The sequence below is a fragment of the Lepidothrix coronata genome, unplaced genomic scaffold, assembly GCF_001604755.1.
Source record: "Lepidothrix coronata isolate B3197 unplaced genomic scaffold, Lepidothrix_coronata-1.0 Scaffold288, whole genome shotgun sequence".
NCBI lineage: Eukaryota > Metazoa > Chordata > Aves > Passeriformes > Pipridae > Lepidothrix > Lepidothrix coronata.
Window position 1 is genome coordinate 273,651 of NW_016690468.1, and position 22,521 is coordinate 296,171.

The 22,521-nt window shown below is 45.7% G+C and overlaps 2 protein-coding genes across 9 annotated transcripts in view; both read right to left on the reverse strand.

Annotated features, from left to right (window-relative positions):
- The window catches only part of DHX9 (DEAH-box helicase 9), a 30,248-nt gene extending 13,903 nt beyond the window's left edge, over positions 1-16,345 (reverse strand). The window contains exons 1-14 of one of the 5 annotated variants that reach the window (XM_017836934.1): positions 16,280-16,345; positions 15,299-15,338; positions 10,285-10,425; positions 9,208-9,322; positions 8,871-8,983; positions 8,344-8,489; positions 5,104-5,150; positions 4,585-4,718; positions 3,878-3,967; positions 3,621-3,782; positions 2,238-2,315; positions 1,728-1,919; positions 950-1,091; positions 381-463 (exon numbers count right to left, since the gene is read on the reverse strand). In XM_017836934.1, the coding sequence (XP_017692423.1) occupies positions 381-463; positions 950-1,091; positions 1,728-1,919; positions 2,238-2,315; positions 3,621-3,782; positions 3,878-3,967; positions 4,585-4,718; positions 5,104-5,150; positions 8,344-8,489; positions 8,871-8,983; positions 9,208-9,322; positions 10,285-10,395 (1,413 nt within the window). In that variant the 5' untranslated portion in view covers positions 10,396-10,425; positions 15,299-15,338; positions 16,280-16,345. The other 4 variants (XM_017836933.1, XM_017836935.1, XM_017836937.1 and 1 more) reach the window with 4 other exon arrangements.
- NPL (N-acetylneuraminate pyruvate lyase) lies at positions 13,435-22,441 on the reverse strand. 4 transcript variants are annotated; one of them, XM_017836939.1, is made up of 12 exons: positions 22,306-22,440; positions 22,020-22,088; positions 20,348-20,421; positions 19,892-19,979; positions 18,728-18,785; positions 18,566-18,641; positions 17,805-17,897; positions 17,331-17,479; positions 17,086-17,132; positions 16,280-16,364; positions 15,299-15,338; positions 13,435-14,231 (listed from the first exon to the last, which is right to left on the reverse strand). In XM_017836939.1, the coding sequence occupies exons 2-12, from the start codon at positions 22,082-22,084 to the stop codon at positions 14,080-14,082; spliced, it is 927 nt and encodes a 308-aa protein (XP_017692428.1). In that variant the 5' UTR covers positions 22,085-22,088; positions 22,306-22,440; the 3' UTR covers positions 13,435-14,079. The 4 variants fall into 4 exon arrangements, with proteins under 4 accessions (XP_017692428.1, XP_017692431.1, XP_017692430.1 ...); XM_017836940.1 differs by lacking the exon at positions 13,435-14,231 and adding an exon at positions 14,281-14,933; XM_017836942.1 differs by lacking the exon at positions 17,086-17,132 and having other exon boundaries at positions 14,087-14,231; positions 22,306-22,441.
- Positions 22,442-22,521: the final 80 nt, after the last annotated feature.

The following is a 22,521-nucleotide window of genomic DNA, read 5'->3' on the forward strand; positions in this document are numbered from 1 at the left end:
CTGCAGGGTCTGTAAAATATCACCAGTAATACAACACTGTCAGTAGGAACAGAACTGCAGAGTAACAGTGCAATTTAGTGTGCTCTCCTGTTTGGACAAGATGTGCTTGTGCCGTGGTGTTCTGTTCTCCAGAGGGGACCAGGACACTGGAGATGCTAACAGGCAAAAAGAGGGCAGCAAGGAAGCACAAGTCCTTGCTCTGCTAATCAGGTAAGGAGTAATTAAGAGCTTCTAAAAACATTATTGAGGATGGAAAACTGACATATATGTCCCTTAGTAAGACACAGTTTGCTCTCACATGTTGGCTACTACACACAAACACATCCACAAGTTAAACAGTAGCACAGAGAGATCAGGACTGCAGTCAGCAGCTCACTCACATTAATGTCTCTCTCATGGATCTCATCAACAATAACATGGCTAATGCCACGGATCCCAGTCTCCACCTTTCTCAGAAGCACACCTGAAAAAGCCACATCAGGTAAATGTTCCTGTAACAGAGCAATCTTCCCCCTCTCAGCCCCTGGTTTAAAAACCAGGAAGTGTGCAGGCTGCCCAGCCCCTTTTCCAACCCATCTCTAATTGCCAGGCCTTCATCTGTACAAGTGACAGCAAGGGCATGAAGCATTACCACCTGAAAGACTCTTTCACCCTTCCCACCCAGTGCTGCCTCCCCTTCTGTCTTTTAAGGACAATCATATGGCAATTTTACCTCTTCATGGGATAATTTCTGTGTGCTATCAGACCTGTATTACCAGACTTCTGAATAACAGCCTTAATTTTTCTCTGCACGACAGCACATCAGCAAACTTGTACCCAGAAAAACCCTTTTCAATCTCTGAAACAGGCTTCCTACAAATTTTAACCGAACCACACCCCTGCTTTTGCTGCTAACTCAGAGTGTGGACCCATAAGGAATGAGCTGCAGAGGTAGCAAAGCAGTACAGACCCACGGTGCAGAACATGATGCTGGCGTGGGGCCGAGGCAGCACGGACTCGAAGCGCACGCTGTACCCGCAGCTCTGCCCCGGCTCCTCTCCCCGCTCGTAGGACACGCGCTCTGCCACCGACACCGCGCTGATCCGCCGGGGCTGGGGGGGAAAGGGTGCCCTGACTTAATGATCAGCTTACAGAACTTTATCACAACAGCACTGAAAGCAAGAAAGTAAATCAGAAGTGCTACAGGTGTCCTGCCCTCAGATTTCTTCACGCAGTAATCATTAAACGCCAGTGTGTGTAACGACATGTTTTTTTCTTCTGAAATGGTTAATTCTACATATGAAATCACAGAGCAGGGATATGAGGATACATGGGAACTACCAGCTGGCATTTGCCAAATCTTTTCCCCTCAGCCTGACGAAAAGTTTTCGCCCGGGAAAGGTACAAGTCAGATTATCCAAATTGAAGATCTGTGAAAGAATAAGACTCCAAATGAAGACATACATAGTGCTGAGGTTTCTCCTACTTGTATTACTGAGGAGAAACCTTTATGAACGATGTCCTGCAATGATAATCAGGTTCCTCAGCACATCCTTCAACCATTTAAGGCCGGGCTGGACAGGGCTTGGAGCAACCTGGGATAGTGGAAGGTGTCCCGGCCCATGGCAGAGGTTGGAATGAGATGAGTTTTACGATCCCTTCCCACCCAGAGCATCCTGTGATTCTGTCCTAACTGACCTGTGATTTCTCATATCCACCCCAGAAGTGCACTGGTCACTCATCCCCACCTGCGTCACCACGATGTTGCACTCGGCAGCCCGGCCGGTTCTGATGTGTTCATCCAGGATGTACTGGGGCACCTGGGTGGTTTTGCCACAACCAGTGGCACCACGGATGACAACAACAGAGTTCTGACGGACTGTATCCAGAATTTCACTCTCAAAATTCTTCACAGGTAAGGCCTCTCTCTCTTCTTGGATCTGGAAAAAAAACCCCAGCACATTTCCAAAACCTCCAGAAATCAACCTGTTCTGCTCCACATCCATACCCTGCCTCCCTTTTCTACACTTTTCCCTTATACAAAGGAAAAACTTTGGAAGAACAGATAACAGTTTGTATTTTTTCCTGACACAGCACAACACATCCCCACACCCCTCCCAGTGGAACATCCAGTCCTTCTGAAAACGTGTATTTCTGCTGAAATCCAGCCTTACACGCTTTGTAAACATTATGTTCAACCCCTTCTGGAAGAAAAAGGGACTAGTGCAAGCACAGTATGTCACAGGAAGCACACTTACCCTCTGTAATTCCTGATCCTGCTCCAGACGGTACATGAAATCACTTTTCAGATCCATGCTTATTTGCTCTGGAGTGAGCTGCAAGTACAAGACATTGTTTGGAGGCTTTTTGACTCCTTATCTACATCCTAACTTCAATATCAAATCAGGCACTCCAACATAATCATCCCAAATGTCATCATTTCCTACATAACTCCCTGAAATCAGTTACATCGATGAGCTATTTAATGTCATTCATTCCAGCATATTAAAATTAAATGTTCATCCTCAAAGAAGTTTCTCAAAAAGATCCAAAACACTTGAAAAGAACAATTGCTTAAATTGAAACACTTTAACTGCTTGAAAAACACACTCTAGTCAGCAGGAAGCCAATGAGATGATCATTCAGACAGGAGTTTTTAATGTAAGGAATGAACTAATGTAAGCACAAAACCACCCACAGAACAGCAGCTGAAAAGGGAGAAGTGAACAGAGAAGGAAATTCATCAGGCAACTCCTGTATTTCAACTACCAAAGAATTGCAAAGAAACTCAAATTTGTTACCAAAGGGCAAACTGCTTTTGCTGCAAATAAGTTTGTGCACCACGACTAGCACTGATGAGATTTGAAGTCAGCTCAATTTGCAATGTCCGCACATATCCTGCTTATGTGTTTAAAACAACACCCAAATCTACATCAGCTCCGTATTTTTTAAAAGTCAATACATAATGATCAATGTTAAATTGATGTCATTTATCAAGTGAAAGAAAGTATTAAATTACTGGTTTGGCCATACACACTCTGATTCTCTGTTGTAGGAAACTCAAGTTCTTGCCCTGAGAGTCTTTTCTTACCAGGTTATACCAGCCAGACCAAATTACCCTCCGAATTTGACAACCCAGTAATTTTCCCCTTCTCCCTCATTCTACCATGCCACATTGTTGCTTTACATTTGTTCCGTGCTGAATGGGACTAGAAATGACAAAAAATAGGAAATTTGGCTGATTGTGTAATGACACTTGGCATGGAGCAGTTTCTTCTCCCAGAAAAAAGTCCTAGCATGGAAATATGGGAAAGAGAAGCTAAGGAGTTATAAATGAGATGTCCGTGATCTTACCTTGTAATTTCAATTATAAGCTTTGTATGGGCTGCAGAGTGGGAAGTAAAAAGTGAAACAAAGCAGAAAATTGGGACACTCAAGACACTGCTGCTCAATACCTAGTGAAACACAAAGTAAACACAAAGAATTCCCTGCCTCCAGGTCAAAAAGGGAAGAAATTTTATCAGTGGACTGTTTTCTCCTTTGGAATAGCTTATACTTTAAATCCTGGGGGGAAAAGCATTTAAAAGTTCTGGAAGTACAGGGAAAACAATCAACAAATCAATTTTTTAAGTTAACCTTACATTTGCCAGAGGACCCTCATCAATATTGCAGCCAGTCCAAGGGTTCCAGTTGGAATGAGGTGGTGACCAGGGAACAACTCCTGTGTGACTTTGTCTCTGTGATGGTTCGAATTGGGCCAACTTTCTGACGTTGATCAGAACTGGATTACTGGGATCTTCAGGCTATAATTCCAAAAGCAGAGAGGGCAAAGAGAGGTGAATGCTTTAAACGAGCAGGTGTGATGTTACACACTGGAGTATCTCAGCCACACACTCACCGAAGGCACAATCTCCAGGGACAGCTCCCGGACAGTCTTTTGCAGCTGATTTTCTAAGTCAGGAGACAGTGACACCTCATAGGGTTCCAGCTAGGAAATATTGAAAAACTACACATCAATATACACAAAAAGACAGACTGTGGGAGCCAGAACTGTGGGCTGAACCATCAAACAGGGCCAAAGAGTATCATCAGTTCAAAATTCATATTCTTGAAATGTTTTGGTGACTTTTCATCAAATAAGAAACTGTAGATTATTTTTAAATATTCGAATTTCATTTCGGAGGAACACATTCTCAAAGTTGCTACCAAACACCTAAATAATACATATTATTTGGTGTGTGCATATATATAGAGAGAGAGAAATTTGAATACTCAGCAAATGCTCATGTGTCAGAGAATGAATCCAAACAGCTGCGCATAAACAGAAATACTTAAACTTGTAGAAACATTTTACTGAAAAAAGCGTTTGTTACAAATACTTTTTCATTTAAAATTAGTTACTGCTCCATTCGCATACCCATGGAGTTATATTTCTGATCCAAATCACTGGCCAGAACAGAAACAGCTGCTAAACTAAAGAAACAAAATCAATAACTTGTAAGATGTTAAAATATGGAGAGCAGACTCTAACTCACTCGTGTTTATGGCAGTGCTTCTGTGTCATGAAAGGAAAGCAGTAATTCCGGCCCCTCCTCCCAAACTCACCGACTCTCCTTTCTTCTTTGTCTGCCCAGAGTAAGGCTCGATGACCCCGAGGTGGTAGAGCTGCCTGACCAGGGAGAGGGCACAGGACTGTGCTGCCAGCTTTTTGTTGGACCCGTGCTCGCGGCTGAAGATCCCTGTGGCACACAGAAGTCAGAGCTGCAGGAGCCCATCAGTCACACAGTTTCCACAGAAGATACTACTCTGAAACAAACTCTCTGATTGTACACACAGGGAAGTTTCAAATCTTCATAAATCCAGAGTTTCAACCTAAAATCCAACAGCCCCCTCCAGCAGCTGCCTCACACTGGCTGTGTGATGTTACTTACTGACAAGTCCCGTGAAGTCTTCCCGCACTCAGTGTGCATGATTATCCAATACCATCCAGCAGCATCACACAGAGGATCCCTCACCTCTGGAAGTGGCTCCAACACGTAACTATGATAAAGTCTGTACCCATAAACATTCCTCCGTACCAACACCTTCCTCTTGGTAAGTTAAAAACTAAATAGGAACACTTACTTCTGTCCAGCTGCTTCACATAAATGGTCATTTCTGCGTTAAAGCTCCTGCAAGAGAAACAACACAAAGGTACAATTACCAGTAGCTGACACTGCAAACATATTCACTCTTTCCAATATTTCTAGGCAAAGACACCTCTGTCCTCAGTTAGAAATTGTCAACTCATCAGTGACCAAGGTAAAATATTACTGCTTTTAGTCCCTTTAACCCCAAATTAGTCTGTAACACACCTGTCATCAACAGAACCAGTAGATTTGATAAGAAGAATCCTGCAAATGCCACTGTTCAGCATTGAAATTTAAAGCCTTATTATTAGGAAATATGTTCTGAGCTGTCCAAGTTTAAGGAAACAATTATAAAGCAGGTAGGACATTAATGTAACATTAATGTGCACCCTACTGTACCATTAACTGTATCCCACATTAGTGATTAGATGATCTAATCACACGATTATTAGATTAGATCTAATCACTAATCACACTAGTGATTAGATACTAGTATAACACTAGTAACTCACTAGTAACCTGTGTTTCACAACTCAGATGCACCATTTGATACAGCTACTCTGCTTTTTACCACATGATTGGCCAGCCCAGAGCACAGCCAAAACCAAACCAGGTCATTCAGTCACAGACCACTGAACTTATCTGCACAGGAGGAGACAGAATACTTGAATTTGCATGAATTTCCATTCCCTTATTGCCATAATCTGGGAACAGCAGAGCAACTTGTTACTGAGCAACTTACTGAGCAACTTGTTACTCGAGTAACAGAGTTCCTCGAGGTAACACTGCGTAGCAAACCTAATAGTTTGCTTAGTAGGCATGGGACCAGTTTGTTTAAAGGTCAACTGGTATACTGATCACAGAATCATAGGATCATGGAATAGTTTGGGTGGGATGAGACCTTAAAGCTCATCCAGTCCCACCCCCTGCCATGGGCAGGACACCTTCCACTAGCCCAGGTTGCTCCAAGCCCCGTCCAACCTGGCCTTGGACACTTCCAGGGATCCAGGGGCAGCCACAGCTTCTCTGGGCAACCTGTGCCAGGGCCTCACCAGTCTCTGAGTAAAGAATTTAGGCTTAAAGAGAAACATAATCTTCAACAGAGGGGGATGGAAACCAGATTCGCGTTTTTAAGAACCCCAGACCTAAGCCTGTGTTTGCCAGATGAAAAATTAAAGCCAAATTCTTGTGAGACAGGATTTAACCTGGCAAATGTGACTCAAGACATGGAACTGGGCTTTATTAGACTGAGATCCTCTTTGGAAACTAGGCCTTGGCACTTGCCCAGCTGCAGGCAGAGCCTTGCACCCGTGTCCTTCATTTCTTGCTGCAAACAAACAATAAGAAAGGTTAAGTGAGTGTTTTAAATTTCAGGTTAGAGCTCCTTCCTGTGCTACCAGCGAACTGACCTTCAGGCACAGTGGCTTCAGGGGTCGAAGGCCACTGGCTCTCAGGGACACAACGGCCACCTAAGACACCGATGACAGTATGTTTCTCAGCCAGGCCTACAGTCAGCATTCAATCTCATTCTCCTCCACCTGAGGGGAGAACAGCAACACCAGAAATCAGTTTGCAGCAGAGTCCCACATGATTCCCTAGTCCAGCCGTGTGAGCGTGCACAGATCTGTGGTGTCGCTCTCCAGCAGGAACAGGAGGAGGCGAAGGCATCCCATGCTTCTGCTGGAATCCCAACATGGAGGAGCCACATCCCACCCCTTAATGTTGAGTTCTTGCTTTGTGTTTTAGGAGAGCCATGTTTAGATTTACAACACATACCCTCCTGACATTATTAAAGTTTCTGAATCCAAATTTCCCAGTTATTACTAAGTTCTTAGACCATGAATGTGATTAATTGACCACAAATGTCTGAGAGCAAGGCTGACAGATCTGTTATAATTCTTTTATAATTAATATCTCTGATCATTACTCAAAAAGCCCAAAAATGGACTGGCAGGATGCATGGCAACTGGTATTTCTTAAATAAAACCCCTACCTAAGCTATATAACCATCCTCAAAACTCCAAAACATCTGAAGTTATCCCCCTCCTGTTGCACACACCCAAAAGGATTGACTCCAACAGTTTGCTCTCTCTTAACAAGACCTAAAACACATTAGGATTGTTAATTAGATGTTACAGCAGGTAGTGAATTCCCCCTTCTGCCATTCCATCCAGGGAAACTCACAAAACCTTCCCTGGATAAACAGTAAACAGGAAACTCTGAAATGCCCTCTGGAAGAACAAGAGCCAGGCTGAGAAACATACTGTCATCTGTAGTCATCTCATTCTGCTCCAGACTATCTACATTAAAATACACGGGCTTTCATGCCTTTACCTGCACAACGTGCAACAAAACGAGCTGCACAAAAATTCCCTAAGCTACAGGAGAAAAGAAACGCTCAGAAACTAAGCCTACAACAAGCATATTTTAAATTCCTAGCACTGCACAAACTAACTTTTTGTCACTCACATTTAAGGGAAAGACATGGCCTTGCCTGAGAGACATAAATGGAGATGAAGTGACTTGAAGACAAGTTTTAAATGAGAATTTACAGCTTTCTGCACCGATACAAACATTTTAGATATTCTAAATGCTTGGGAGTCTCAACAAAAGAATACCAGAAGTCCTGCAAGTGAGACTCTCATGAAAGGCTGTAAAAAGAAAATTCTCTTGTCTTTCTAAAAACATCAACTCTCATAGAACACAAATTTATACAATGCAAAAAACCCAACCTCGGACCCAGCCAGGAGAATCCAGCAGCAGCAGCGTGCCATTGTTTCTGGCCACAAAGCATCACCATATTTCACCAGAAATACAATGTCCTGAAGTTTTGATGATTTGTAGAGACTGTTTCCAGGGGTAAAGTAATAAAACCCATCAATTCTTTATGCACAATCTGCTATGAGTTATTTCCATTTGGGGAAACACATGCAAATTCTCTGATGGAATGGGCTGAAAGTCAAGAAAGAGTAATATCCAGCTGGTCTCAAGTGAAACCCTCAAAACTCCTTTGGGAAAATTCTGCCAAACTAATTTTTCCAGTAGAAGATTCCAGTGTCAAAAACGTTAACTGTAATACAAAGAGAAATAAAATGTCCTTAAAGCACATTTCTACATAAGCAAATTTAGGGATGTTTTGGTCCTGGCTAAGAACACTGTGGAGCACTAAAAATAAGTGTGAACAGCCACTGTCACCAAACCCTTTGCACACAGACAGTGACTAAAACTACCAAACCTGTTGTGATCAGGCCCCATTTCAGTGTATTTATATTCTTCCTGGATCTTCTCCTTTTGGAAAAACTGGTTCAGACGTGCCTTGGCATTTTCCAAGGTCCAACCCCCATGAAGGTCAGCATTTAAGTCCACTTCTGACTCTGAGGTCTAATACAGAAAAGAAGAATATCATTTACTAGTTTTAAACATTCTTACAACAAGTCTTTCAAATAACTCACCCAGATTCTATAAAATAATTGAGGCATTACAGAAAATGCTAGAGAGTCCTCAGTAATTCCTTATTTTCACAACAAAATGTCTGTACAAACACTTGGATGTTCACAGTATCCAGAGTGATTTATCTTGTTCCTAGCTTAAGCAAATTACCTTTGTTAAAAGCCAGTGAGTAAATCTGCAGCTTAAGCTAAAATCAACAGCAAAATATCAAATGAAAACTCCAAGTTTGATTACAAATGCAAATAACAAATTAAAGGGGGTGAAATAGATACCTGTTTAAGAATTAAAGGAGAATTCCATAGTACGACTTACCTCCTGACCTTCTTGCTCCTCTTTCCTTGAATAATAATCTTGCAAATTCGCACCCTGATCCCACTGAGCTCCACGACTGCCACAGTTTCCAGGTGCTGCACCTGGGCCATTGCCTATCACGTGGACAAAACCAAAAATAAAATAACCCCCCCAAAACATATTCTCAGCAATGGAGAGGCATTTCCTGGCAATCTCATAGGCCATGACCAGTCCCTCAGACCTCACAGTCATTCACACCTCTGTCCCAAAACTATGTCTCCTGTCTGCAGAGTATTTGGGAGAAAAATCACCACCCAAATACATCCAAATACACACAAATTACAGTTTTCAGCCTTACCTACTTCACCTTTTAAAAGCAAATGTGGAGGAAGGGGTCCTCCCAGAGCTGAACTGGAACCAGTGACATCTCTAGCTGCTTCCTGTGCTCCATCGGGGGTGTCACCTGGGGCTGGCTAGAGAAGGGAAGGAAGGAAAACCTCACCACACTGGTACAGAATAAGTCTTATTGTTCAGCTCAAAACTGGTCAGGCAGTTTAAAGAGCTCAGGCAACATTACACAATAGTTATCCCCAGTAAATATGCAATAGTTACTACCCAGTAGCAACCGCAATAGTAACACCCTTTAAAAACTGAAAGGAACACAACTACAGGTGTTTGAACACTGAATTGCCGTGAACTGGCACATCTAAACCTAAATATCAGTTCTGTTCCCACTCTGGGTTTCACCCGGGCTAAAGAGGCAAGAAAGCTGAGAAAACAGAATTATTGTCTTCCTTCCCAACAGATAACACATAACTTCATGCTTTATTTACTTTATTTTTTTCTCTAAAATTGTTGCAATGACAGAGTTACCCTCCTCCTCAGCCTTTATGTGCTAGTCATTGCTGATGGTTCATACAACATCATAAAAAGCAGAGATCCTGTCACATACCTGAGGAGCTGTGGCTACAAGCAGTTATGGTTTAAAAAATGTCAAATTTTCAATGTCTGGTTTGAGGTATTTGTGATTATTATTTTTTTGTTGTAATTTTTTTTAAGTACACAGGATTGTGCATATATATATATTATAATATGTATCTAAAACAATTCCCAGTGTCAGGTGTGAGTACTCAGCACTTTTAAAGTCAGGCTGCACCTCACAGGGACTCTGAGTTCTTTCCAGCCTCATCAGCTTTGCAGCTTAACACGCATGGACCCAGATCATCCCACAACATTCAGTTGGACTCGATGGTCTTAAGGATCTTTTCTACCCTGATATTCTGCATGTATCCCAGCTTTCCAGCACTGCAAGCACAAGTCCCTCACACTCAATCCTCATCGTTGTACAGGGGACTGAACTCCTGAGTGAAACACAACTGGGAGCATCCCACTGCCAAGAAAGGTCAGGCTTTGGCAAGGAGAAAGAGCAGCTTACTCCAAAAGCAGGGACTTCATCCTTCTTCATCTCGTTCACCCGCACCAGGTAGTTGATGAAGTCTCGGGCAGCGTTGCTCTGTGCGTCCTTCTTGTTGGTGGAGTTGCCCATGCCCACGTAGTTGAACCCTTCCACTCGGACCTGAAGGGAACAACACACAGCTGGGTGGGTGAGAGGGGCCTGCAAACCAGCAGCACTGGCTGAAACACCAAAGTCTGCTTGCTCATAAATACAGCAGAAATAATGTCGCTAAGTGTTGTTATGTATCACTAGACATAGCCATATATTTCTGCAGGGTTTGACTGTATTCTTTGTGCCTACTAAAGAGACTCTCACTCTCTCTGAAAACTTCCATTCTCAGAGCACAAGTGCTTCCAAAAACCTTGTGGAAAAAGATGAATCAATGTAGGAAGGGATCCTGGCAACACACAGCAGCAAACCCTGCCCAGGATCACCTTCTTCAACCATAATCCCAAACCCTTGGACAACTAGGACAGGAGTGAGCCAGTGTTCCTTCAAGCTTAGCTTCACATTCTTGCAGATAAAAACATGTGATTAATTTGTGATTTTTTTACTTTAGAGCAGCAATTCTATGTCCTGGACAATGATACCTCCAACCAACCAATAACTGCACTGGATTCACAGCCAGACTGTGGAAATCAGCAAGAAAGAATGTTTTCATGAGACTGATCCTTCCACCTGTTAAGTTTCCATGGATGCTCACAGGGCATCAACATACAAAAACCAGAACAAGAATATACGTATATTGTATAATATAGAATACATATATTAGTTTCTATATATTAGTTTTCACAAGAGCATGGAGAGACAGGCAAGAGGGAATGGATTTAAACTGACAGCGAGTAGGTTTAGCTGGGATATTGGGAAGGAATTCTTGGCTGGGAGGGTGGTGAGGCCCTGGCACAGGTTGCCCAGAGAAGCTGTGGCTGCCCCATCCCTGAAGTGTCTAAGGCCAGGTTGGACGGGCCTTGGAGCAACCTGGGCTAGTGGAAGGTGTCCCTGTCCATGGCAGGGGGTGGGACTGGATGGGCTTTATGGTCCCTTCCCACCCAAACCATTCTGGGATTCTGTTAATCTAACTGCACATAAACCCACTCCATCTGAGTAATGCTCAATCTCAGTTAAAACACCTTGAAAACTGGTTTAATATCACTGTGCTTCTCAGTTTTGGTATTGACAGGGAAGACAAACAGGAAGGAAGGGTAAAATGACAAATTCAAGGTGTTTAGTGTAAATCCATGGCCCAGCTCAGAAACTGACCCATCCTGCACACTCACTGCCAGCTCGTCCTCAGAGCCAGCCTGAACTCACAGCTCCCACATCCACACTATCCGGAGCCAGGAGCAGAGTACTGTTACAGCCTAGCCTAGGAGCCACTCCAGCAGGAATTCTTTGGTACGTTTCATCTCAAGTTCAACCGCAGGCCAAACCTCTCTGCAAAGGTGACACACAGCTATTTTAAGTGCAAGAAGGACCACACACACGGCGTGCAGACACTCATCACCCTTAAGAAAACCGATTCCTTTTCCCTGTAGCAGCATCCTTCCGGCTGCTTCCCTCCTGCCCCTCCCCTCACACCACGCACACGAAGCCGGGACTGTGAGCCCTCCCTGAGCCCTCGGCTCCCAGTGAACCCCCTCCGGGCCGGGCAGGACCCCCGACCACCCTGGCAGAGCCCCCAGATCCCCGGCAGCGACCCCAGGCCCCCTGCTCTGGCCCCAGGTTCGCTCTGGCAAAGCCCCAAGCCTGCACCGGCAGGGTCCCCAGGTCCCTGTCACAGACTCCAGACCCCAGCAGGGTCCCGGGTTCCCCGGCAGAGCCCCCACATTGGCAGAGCCCAGACCCCCGTCACGGCCCCCAGACCCTCGGCAGGGTCCCCTGTCACCTGCCCCCCGGCAACATCCCCAGACCCCCGGCACAGCTCCAGGTCCTTCCCGGCAGCGAGCCCAGACCCCCGGCACGGCCCCCAAGCCCCCGACAACACCCCCAGGACACAGGCAGGGACCCCAGACCCCCGGCGGGGCCTCCCAGACCCTCGGAAGGACACCGGACCCGCTCGGAGCCCCCAGATGCCCGTCACGGACCCTACCCCCCGGCAGGACCACAGAGACCCCTCAGGGTCCCCGCACAGCCCTTGTGGCCCGAACCCGGCGGGGCAGGCCCGCACCTCGCACAGGAAGGTCTGGCGGCCGCGGCCGCCGGCGGCGCGGATCTCGTAGGCCGGCATGACCCTCCGCCTGCCGCACCAGGCGTACAGGTAGTTCTTCACGTCCCCCATGGCCGGGCGGGCCGGGGCTCCGTGAGGGTCCGGGGGGCTCCCTGAGGCTCCGGGGCACACCGCCCGGCAGCGGCAGCGCCTGGGCGGGCCCGGCGGGACGGCGGCCGGGAAGGGCCCGGCGGGGCGGGCACAGCCCCGCCCCTCAGCGGGGAACGGCTGTCCGTGAGGGGCAGAGCCGGGAACAGCGCCCGGGGAGCGCCAGAAGCCTCCCTCGCTGGAGACATCCCAAACCCACCTGATCCAGCTGACCCTGCCCTGGCAGGGGGGTTGGACTGGGTGATCTCCAGAAGTCCCTTCCAACCCTAACAGTTCTGGGATTCCATGGAGATGCTCCGAGGGCTGGAGCCCCTCTGCTCTGGAACCAGGCTGGGAATGCTAGGGGAATTCACCTGGAGAAGAGAAGGCTCCAGGGAGACTTTAGAGCCCCTTCCAGGGCCTAAAGGGGCTCCAGGAGAGCTGGAGAGGGACGTGGGACAAGGGATGGAGGGACAGAACACAGGGAATGGCTTCCCACTGCCACAGGTCAGGGTTAGATGGGATATTGGAAAGGAATTGTTCCCTGTGAGGGTGGGCAGGCCCTGGCACAGGTTGCCCAGAGAAGCTGTGGCTGCCCCTGGATCCCCGGAAGTGTCCAAGGTCAGGTTGGACAGGGCTTGGTGGAAGGACAGTGGAAGGTGTCCCTGCCCATGGCAGAGGGTGGGACTGGATGGGCTTTATGGTCCCTTCCCACCCAAACCATTCTGTGATTCTGATTCTCTGACTTCCTAACCTGCCAGACAGCATTCTGCACTGGGATATAGAGATGCACAGCTCAGTTGTGGCTTTGTTCCTGACATAAGGAAAACAAATGGAGAAATAGCTGCTTCTTAGAAAGCCAAAGCTTGCTATTGCAAAAGGGATGTTTTTTTAATTTTGCATTAAGGTGTATGAACACAAAGAGATCAGACAAAAGCAGGATTTTACATGCACAGACAGTATCCCAGTGACTCTGACAAACAGATACCAGTCTGAGCAATCTGACGGTGCCATACTGTTGTTTAAACACAGTGTAGTGCTCATGGAGAAGACAAAACATCATCCAGCTGGAGGGAGGGTGGAGCCAGATCTTCCTCCTTTCTAGGCAAAAGGAGTCAGCCCCTCCAACTGAGGAAAATTTGCTATTTTTTTTATTAAAAGGTACCAGCTAGACCTGGAATGTGCAGAGCTCCAGAGGAACAGTGTAAAGTGTTGGGCCACATGTGCCCCAGCAAAGCCAGCCCCAGCAGGAAGGCACTTGGGCACTTTGCCAATTCCCGGAAAGAAATCCCAGCCCAGCATGTGGGGAATGTGCCACATGGCAGAGAATCCCAGCAAAGGAACCTCCAGATCCACGTGGAAGTGAACAGATGTGGCACTTGGGGATGTGGCTCAGGGTTGGACCCAGGAGTGTCAGGTTAATGGTTGGACTAGATTTTAGAGGTCTTTTCCAACCTCAGTGATTCCCAGATTCTGTGTGATCAGTTACCATCAGGCCACACAATGCTGTCCAGCTTGGCTTTGGCCTTGGCAATGAACTCCTCAGAGGCACCAAGGAGCGGAAGCCGTGGAGGTCCCATGGGAATGCCAGAAACAAAAGTCATTACAGCTTTAGTCTGTGCAACACCAAAACCTGGGCAGATAAAAGCAAAATCAGGGCATTTGCAGACCACCTTGCTTAAAGCAGCCTTGACACAGGTGCCAAAAAAAGCAGCAGCATGGATTTCCTGGGTAATCCAGCATCAACCAGGCTTCAAGTATTTCTTGGAAGCAAGAACAGCGTAACTAAGAAGAGGGAGCTGTGCTTGCAGACAGGAAAGGCATTACAGTAAAAATTACACCTGCTCACTACATTTATTTATATATAGGCAGCCCCAGTGCAGATTCTTGCAAAGGCAAACCCTGGGAGTAGTAACATCCTGCTCCTTGTCCATAGCTCTGGAAATTCAGTATTTGCCTCCTTATCTATAAGGCTAAAAAATAATGCAATTCCTCTGACTTTGAACCCAAGAAATAAGATCAAGCACTAAAGCTCAGCTACATTAAGCAGGGTTTGCATATCCCAGCAAACGCACAGTGAACACTTCATTAAGTATCTGATTTAATTTAATTTGAACATTTCATGTCTGATTCAGTCTCCCTACACGACTCTGACTTGGTTGGTTTTAATTGCTTTTTGTATTTAATCTTGATTTTGTTTCTAAAAATCATTCAATTTTAAAATGTTTTGGCCTTGTACAGCCTTCAACAAAGTTCCTCTTAAATTACAGCAAGGCAGGAGAGAGAAGTATCAGAGCTGTTTTCCTCCTTGGGCACCACTGTCTCAGAAAAATGACTGTAGAAATAAAGAAATGAGCTTTTGGAGACAGAAGGAAAAAAAAAACCTAACAAAAAAACAACCCACAGAAAGAGTCAGGGTAAGAAAAAGGGTAAATCACAGAGTCCTAGCTTTAAATCTGTGAGATTTCACAGCAGAAGGAAGGAAGGGAGAGTGGAATCAGTCAGGGATGCTTGGTCAGCTCCCTTTGCCCAGCTTCAGCTGCTGCTAAGTTGGGAAACAGCAGATGCAACAGTTTTTCACTGTGAAATCTTTCAGGAAGGAAGTTCCAAGAGTGCAGCAACATGAGAGTTTCAGGAGCACCAAGTCCACATTTTTAGACATAACGAGTGAAACGGGCAGTGATTACCCAGTTTACTTACCCAGTTTGATGACAAAGTTGAGAAACTCCCCAGTGAGAAACTAGAAAAGACCAACAGTAGTTTATTAACACCTTCAAGTTTGAAGGTGTAAAAGCATCTAGAGATATTATGATATCTATATTTTATACAACTGTAGCCCAGCTTTGAGAAAAGCCCTTGGCCACTGGGCCAGTCTATGGGAAATACTAATTGAATTCCATTGGAATAGGGGAGGGATGCCTCAAATGTCCCATAAAAACATTGGGTACAGATTGTGCACTGATGGCTCAGAACTCCCCATAAATCTCCAAGCTGCCCAAGACCAAGAGGGGTGAAGGCAGAGCTGTTTAGGACAGCTTTCTGCCCTACATCATGGCTACCCCCAGAATATTCCTAGTCAAGGGGCTTGCTCCCCACGGGTTTGTTCAAGGAAAAAGACTCACCTGCATGGATGAGATTAGAGAGTTGAAGGGTAAGTGAGGCAGATCTTAGATAAAAGTTAGTAAGGACTGGTCAAAAAGCTGAGCAGGGATGAGTAACAAGCAGGGGGGACGGAGCTGGAAGAATTTTCCTTTAATAAAGCTACCTCAGGGTATGGATGACAAACCCAGATGGAAAACTGTAGGGAATTGGCTATAGAACACGGTTTGCCTAGGCCGTGAGAAGATCTGAGATAGCAAGGCCACAGTGTCTTTGTAAGTGCTAATTGGCTGGTAAACAGGACGTTGTGATTAGCAAAACAAAAGGCATCTAAGAGCCACCTGTGTCAACATAAGGAGGGAGTAAGAGGTGAGATCAACATTTAAGCAGAACCAATAATGAGCTTAGCTTTTGCAATATGTATGAGTTAATTATAAAGCATATATTAAGCTGTTAGCAATAATCAATAAACGAAGCTTGCTGATTCTCATATTGAGGGTTTCTTTCTTCCCTCGTCAGGACAGAAAACCACCCCAGTAAAGCTCGAAGTTGCTCCCAGTGGGGCCAGGGAAGATGCTGTACCTGATACTTCCGTGCCAAGGCAAGGTCTGGCTTTGCAAAGGCTTCCAACATCAGATTGGTTTGTCGGCCCAAATAGTTGTATGTGCTGCCAAAAAACACAAAAAAAACCCCAAAACAAACCAAAAAGAGAATTGGAAAGGAGGAACTTAAAATCAGTGAAACGAAGCAAGTAACCACAGGCTTTTGCTGTTGACAGGGTAAGAATGTCATTATTAAGACAGATTTGTGCAATCTATATGTGGTCAAGCATCTGAAGTACGTCAAGCCCTATAGAAGAGTTTAGAGAGCAGATTCATCAACCTCTTAATTTTCCAGTTGCTTGTTCACTTAATGGATCCTCTAAATGGGAACACAGATATCACACAGTAATTCATCTAAGCAGCCTAGTAAGAGGGGCAGAAGATAAATCAGAAATAAACTTGGCAGAGCCCTTTTCCTCACAGACTTCTCATGTCAACTAATGATTTTTACCTCTCTGGGTTTTGGCTCCTTACACATATAATGAAGACTGAAGTAGGGATCACTTCTAAAGTTGCTGTGAGGATAAAAAGTACGTTGAAACCTTTGGGTCAGCTTAGGGACTGCAGCACTAATCACCCAAAGGAACACTGGGTGAGATCCCCAGGTTATATGACTGTCCCATCAGCAGGATTGGGGCTACATTATGTGTCTGCATCTGTACATCCCTGCCCTGTAAAATCCTCTGTTGTGGTGACAGAAGACAGTCAAGGAAACGCTGTGCAGACAGTGGAAGATACAACACCGCAGTGTGTGTGCAGAGGGGAAGGAGTCCAAGCCATACTGACCTGCCAACTGCTCCATTTGCCCCTACTGCCAGTGCACCCAACAGTTGCTAGTTTGGGGTGAGGGGAGAAACAAAAGTAAAAAAAAACAAAAACATTTTACTTCATGTAACAAAATAAAGAATAAAAAAGGGGTGGTGGGAGGGAGCAACGAAACTGCCTGGCACTGAGTGTCCAGGGTTGTTTTTCCCCAAGGCTGAAGCAAGAGAATGCCTTAGAAGGAATTATTTTTAAGAGGAGCCCCTTACCTCATCCACCCCATAAAGAAATTCAAGCTGCTGTGCTTCATTCTTGTGTATACACTGTGCAAGGTCCAGGAGGTCCGTGTCGCTGAACTTCACACCCTGGAAGGTGGGGATCCGTTCTTTTATTCCCTCCAGCAACTCTTCCACACGAACTGTGCAGGACAGCAAGCTCATGTGAAGGAACACAGCCCTGTTCTGGGACAGTCCCCCGCCACATCCTCAAGAGGGACACTTAATGTTTTAGAAGTTGTTTAATAGGCCTAAGCCTAGTAAGCTATACAGCTCTAAACCAATGAGCAAGACAACAAAAAGTGAGACTCTTTTACCAGATCAGAACACAAAAACCCTGGATAAGTGAAAGTTTAGGCACAAACTGGCAACAACATATTTAAGACTGAATGTAAATCCATACATCCAAAAACACCATATAACCTGCTGTCCAGAGCAAATGACCACAGATCTGTACTCTGTACTTACTCTTCACACCCGTCAGAGGAGGAATATGATAGTAATAAAATGGAACATCAGGGGCCTCAGATGTGACCTTCTGTAAGAGAGAGACCAGCTCATCTGGAAGGAAAACATCACATATCCCATAAGAGAAGGAGACATTCCATAGGGACAGACAGTTCAGATTCACAGCCAGGGGCTGTGGAGAGGCCTCAGCTTGTGCACCATACATATAAAACCCTTCACACGTCACTAACACATTAAATGTGACAAAAATCAGGGGAAGACCTTAAGGAAGGCAAAGACAGTATATGTTTTAAACCAAAGCAATTTCAGTAACTCATTCATTCTCTTGCAGATGTAACTCAGACCTGCTCTCACACATGCCAGACCTGTGTGCCAAACAGGCTCACCAGGATCACTTGTGTGTCACAAAGGACAAGGGATCAAGGTCACGTTCACCTCCCCGGGGTGTTGCTTGGTGGTAATGATGAACAGGTTTTTGGACAATTTTCTTGTACCATTTTAAGAATCAAAGAATTATTATGTCTTCATTTTACAAGACACTAACAAAACACATCCCAAAAGACATTTTTCCCACTTCTTACCAGGAGAATTTTAAAATTCTCATCTTTAAAAAACGCTTCTTGTAGGTTTTGCTTTTCCATGACAAGTGTGCAAACGCTATCACCAGAACAGTTTCCAAAGAAAGGAGGTGGTATTAATCCTTTATCTATGATCAAGGTTTGGAGGGCAATAAAAAGGCCCCAGCAATCACAGGTACTCACCTTTGTTTGTGGGTTTGAAGAAGAAGGGCGCTATGACAGCAATGCCACCAGCACCTATGGCTGCTGCGTGTCTTGCCTGTAAAAGACAGAATGGAAAGTACCTGAAGGTAAAATATTTATATTTATCACACACAGTGAAAAGGAATCATATCATGCACACACCAGCTCTTGGGACTCCGGCAGGCTCAGTGCTCCCACATGAATGATCACGTGATCCAATCTGTACCAAAAAAAAAACAAATTCAGAAGGTTTGGAGAGGTTTCAGTGATGGTGAAAAATGCCAGGCTGCCAAAATGAGCTTGGGGAGCCACAGAACAAGAACCTAGAAAGGATCTGAGCCTGTGTTGACCTGACAAACCAACACACAGGGAAAATGCCAACAGTGACAAGCGACAAGTGGTGGAAAAAAATCACACTTGCAAGCATGGATCATGTGTGACTCCTTGCTGGTGTACTTGCAAGGCTGTCAGGAGGGACAAATCTCAGCATTTTATTAGGAAGCTGAAATTAAGACGTCAAGGGTGTAAGAAGAAGCCAGGAAGAGTAAAGGATATCAAAGTGTATCTTTGCATTCTAAACCTCTTTCTCTGCAGACCTACCTCACAGCAGCAGCTTTGAGTGCCTGTCTGTTCCTGCCAAGGGACTCTCCCATGTTTCAGGCCATCAGTCCCATTGCTGTGTTTCTCCTTTATATCCACAGGAGATATGGATATAAAGGCTAGGGATGTGAAAGCTGTGAGCCTTCACACCAGTTTATTTCTGCTCACCACCCTTCTCCATAAAACACCTCCTGCCCTGCACATCCTCTGACAGACCAAGTAAGAGGAAGGCAGCAGGTACAGGAGATGGAGAAGGGAGCTGCAACTGGACACACTACTGCAGATCCAGGTTGAATTCTTTCTTTTGTCTCTGATTTAGCACCTTTGGGGAAGCAGTTTAACATTTGACACCTTGGGTTCCCCCTTCCAAATCATTTATTACATTAAAAGGTTCAGGAATGCTTTTTATTTTCAATTCTTCTTGAGAGTAAGCAAAGGGCACAGGCCTTTTTTTTCCCCCCAAGTCCTTTCTTGTCCCCCTGCCCCTCAGTGTACCAAAGAGAAGGACTCTTACAAGCTCCCAAAGCTTGTAAGAAATGTCAAAAAAATGGACACCAGCTAACTGGCAGTGACAAAAACACAGCTCAGTGACAAAGGAGCTGGGGAACAAAGCCCAACAGCAAAATACTGGAGTAAAAAGGCATCAGCAAATTTGGCTGTGCAATCGAGGCATGCCAATATCAAAACATGAGATCTGGATTCCCCTGTTCCCTCTCAGCTACTCACTTGTCTTTTCCTTGGCACACCCATTCTTCTGCCAGCTGCTTCCTCTCCTGGATGCTGAGGGACAGGCCTTCTCCTGTCGTGCCATTCACTGTTTCGACACACAACATACAGGGTGAGGCCTCACCTACACACATTGTTTTCACTGAAGACAAGAACTGACACTTTTTGAGTTGGGGAGAATCACTCAGTGAGCCTTCTCTGCCAACACATTATCCAGTCACCTCTGGGAGTGTAACCCTGTGAGGGCAACACTTATTTTATCCCACACAGAAATGGGATGTGGGCAGAAGCAGATGCCTTAAGTACCTCTTGCTCTCTCTCCACTGGTGACTATAAGTGGTCAGGATGATCCCACATCCACAGTCCCCCCACTACAGCTCTTATCAGGTGAGATATCACTGGATTTCCATCCAGGCAGAAGGGCTGTAACACAGGTTCAGTCAAAGAAACACTCACCAAAAACATTCTTCACAGTCTGCTTGTTTACCAGATAATCCACATACTGACGGATCACCGGAAGGTTGATTTGTCTGCAGAGAAAGGAATCACAGCAACCATAAGTCTCCATCCACAGTTCTCTTTAACTTAGTCATTAAGAAACAAGAAAAACCCCATGTATTTTGAAGCCTTGCATTTGTACATACACAGATTACCCCAAGGTATGATACCCTCAGCATCTATTTAACATCTGAGGTAACAGCTCAGCTCTGAATTCCCTCTTCCAGTTTCTCTTCCTCCTGACAAGTAGTTTCAACCTTTTATCCCAATTGGGAATTACTGCAGGCTCATCACAGCAGGGGACTTTTTTGGGGAGGTATGAGAGAATAGAAGACAAACCTTTTCAGCTGTCGAGGGAAACAGGAGTCCTCTTGAGAGCATAAAGATTTTGTGCTGGCAAATAGTTAAACTACTTCTGGATACAGACACTGAAATTGCATCTGCTGGATGTGACTTTGACCTCTCTCTCTCTCTCATTAAAGGATGAGGAAAGCAACAGACTTCCCCAAGAAACAGGGGAAATAGAATTCTGTGTTTATCTTCTCTGCAGGACAAACTTGTTTTGTTTACCAGTGTATAATATTTGGCTGTTGTGTCATTTGTTAAACATACAGACAAACCCTATAGCCTGGAAGTCAATTCTGGTGCCTTGACTGGTCTTACACGTCACCCAAAATTCCACATTTGTCTTCCCAGAACATATCAGACCAGGACCATGCATTCCAGGCAGAGGGCTCAGGTCACTCTCTAAATACCATGTTTCTATAAATCTGAGTTGTGATAAAAAGTGAAATCAGAAACAAGTTTCTTTTAAAGCAAGGATCAAAGCAGTGCCTGCAAGTGAATGAGTTCTCTGACTGGGACAGTGCCAAGCTGTACAGCACTTTTAAAAAGTGAGTTCACTTTTGGCAGTCGTAAGTAGCACATCTCCACCATCTCCCTTGAAAACACAAACACATCCTGACACATCCCCCACCAGAGCTCAGGGTTCTCTGCTGACTCCAGGAAACTCTGTCTTGCAACACCAAAATGCAGTCAGGAGGGTTCTGTTAGCCACCCCTGCCCTGAGGAAAGCCAAATTTCAAGTTTCGATTGGATGTTATTTTCAGAACTGTGCTCTCCTTGCAGTATTTTCTTCAGGCTTAGACTAATCCCAGCACACACACGAGTGCACGCACACGAGTGCATGCATGACTTAGCTAGGGTAAAGTGGAATCTAAAAGGCCTTCAGGTTCTGACAATTATTTTCTAGCTCTCAAGAGCTCTTTTTAACTAGGACTGTGGTTTTCTAAACAAACGTGAAAACACTGCAATACTCTTCACGTATAAGCTTACTATGATTTAATTTGCACCTACAAGGCAGCAGAAAAAGAGAAGTGAGACTGATCCAAACTCTCTCAACCCAGACCTACAGCAATTGCTGGGCAGTAGGAGGAGGCAGAGGAAAGGGAATCTCACTCTGGTCCTAGTGGGACCAACCTAACAGTTCCCACATCCCACCTGAGATCTGATGTAAGAAAAAAAAGAAAAAGGGGGAAGAAAGAAAGAAACAACGTAGATAGTTCCAAATATGAAAGAAGCAAAGTAGAAGTCTAAGGAAACAGTAATCAGTGCAACTTTGACAACTCACCCATCAGGAGTCATTGGAGTAATTGTAGCAGCTACAAGACCCTGCAACTTCTTTCTGGATGTCATTGAGCTGTTTGAAGAAGAAAGGGGTAAACGCGGTTACCATCTTTATTCAAGTGTAGTTCGACTTCTGCCAAAGGCAAGAGCCGCAGGCCGTGCCCCAGCACCCCCCGGGGCCGCGGGCAGCGGGGCAGGGCCCGGCTCTGCAGAGACCCGGCTCCCCGCGCTCCCTGAGGGCCCCGGCACGGCCCGGCACGGCCCCGGCACGACCCCTGGCTCCCCCTCACCTCGAGCAGCCCCTCGGCGGCTCCCAGGGCCGCTCCAGCGGGCGCCGGGAGCGCGGCAGGAGGCGGCGGGCTGGGAATGGCCGAGGGAGCAGGAGGCGGAGTGAGGGGCGGGGGCCGCGGCACCGCCTGACAGCGCTGCACGGCCCTGTCAGCCCGGCCCTCCCAGCCCAGCCCTCCTCAGCCCAGCCCAGCCCTCCTCAGCCCCAACCCAGCCCT

Coding starts and splice junctions, on each gene's coding strand:
- NPL (XM_017836939.1), bottom strand. CDS start 22,084: ATGACATCCAGAAAGAAGTTGCAGGGTCTTGTAGCTGCTACAATTACT. Junction 17,898..18,565: donor CTTCAAACCCACAAACAAAG/GTGAGTACCTGT, acceptor TTTTCCTTCCAG/ATGAGCTGGTCTCTCTCTTA. Junction 15,339..16,279: donor CCTTGGCACGGAAGTATCAG/GTACAGCATCTT, acceptor GGTCTTTTCTAG/TTTCTCACTGGGGAGTTTCT.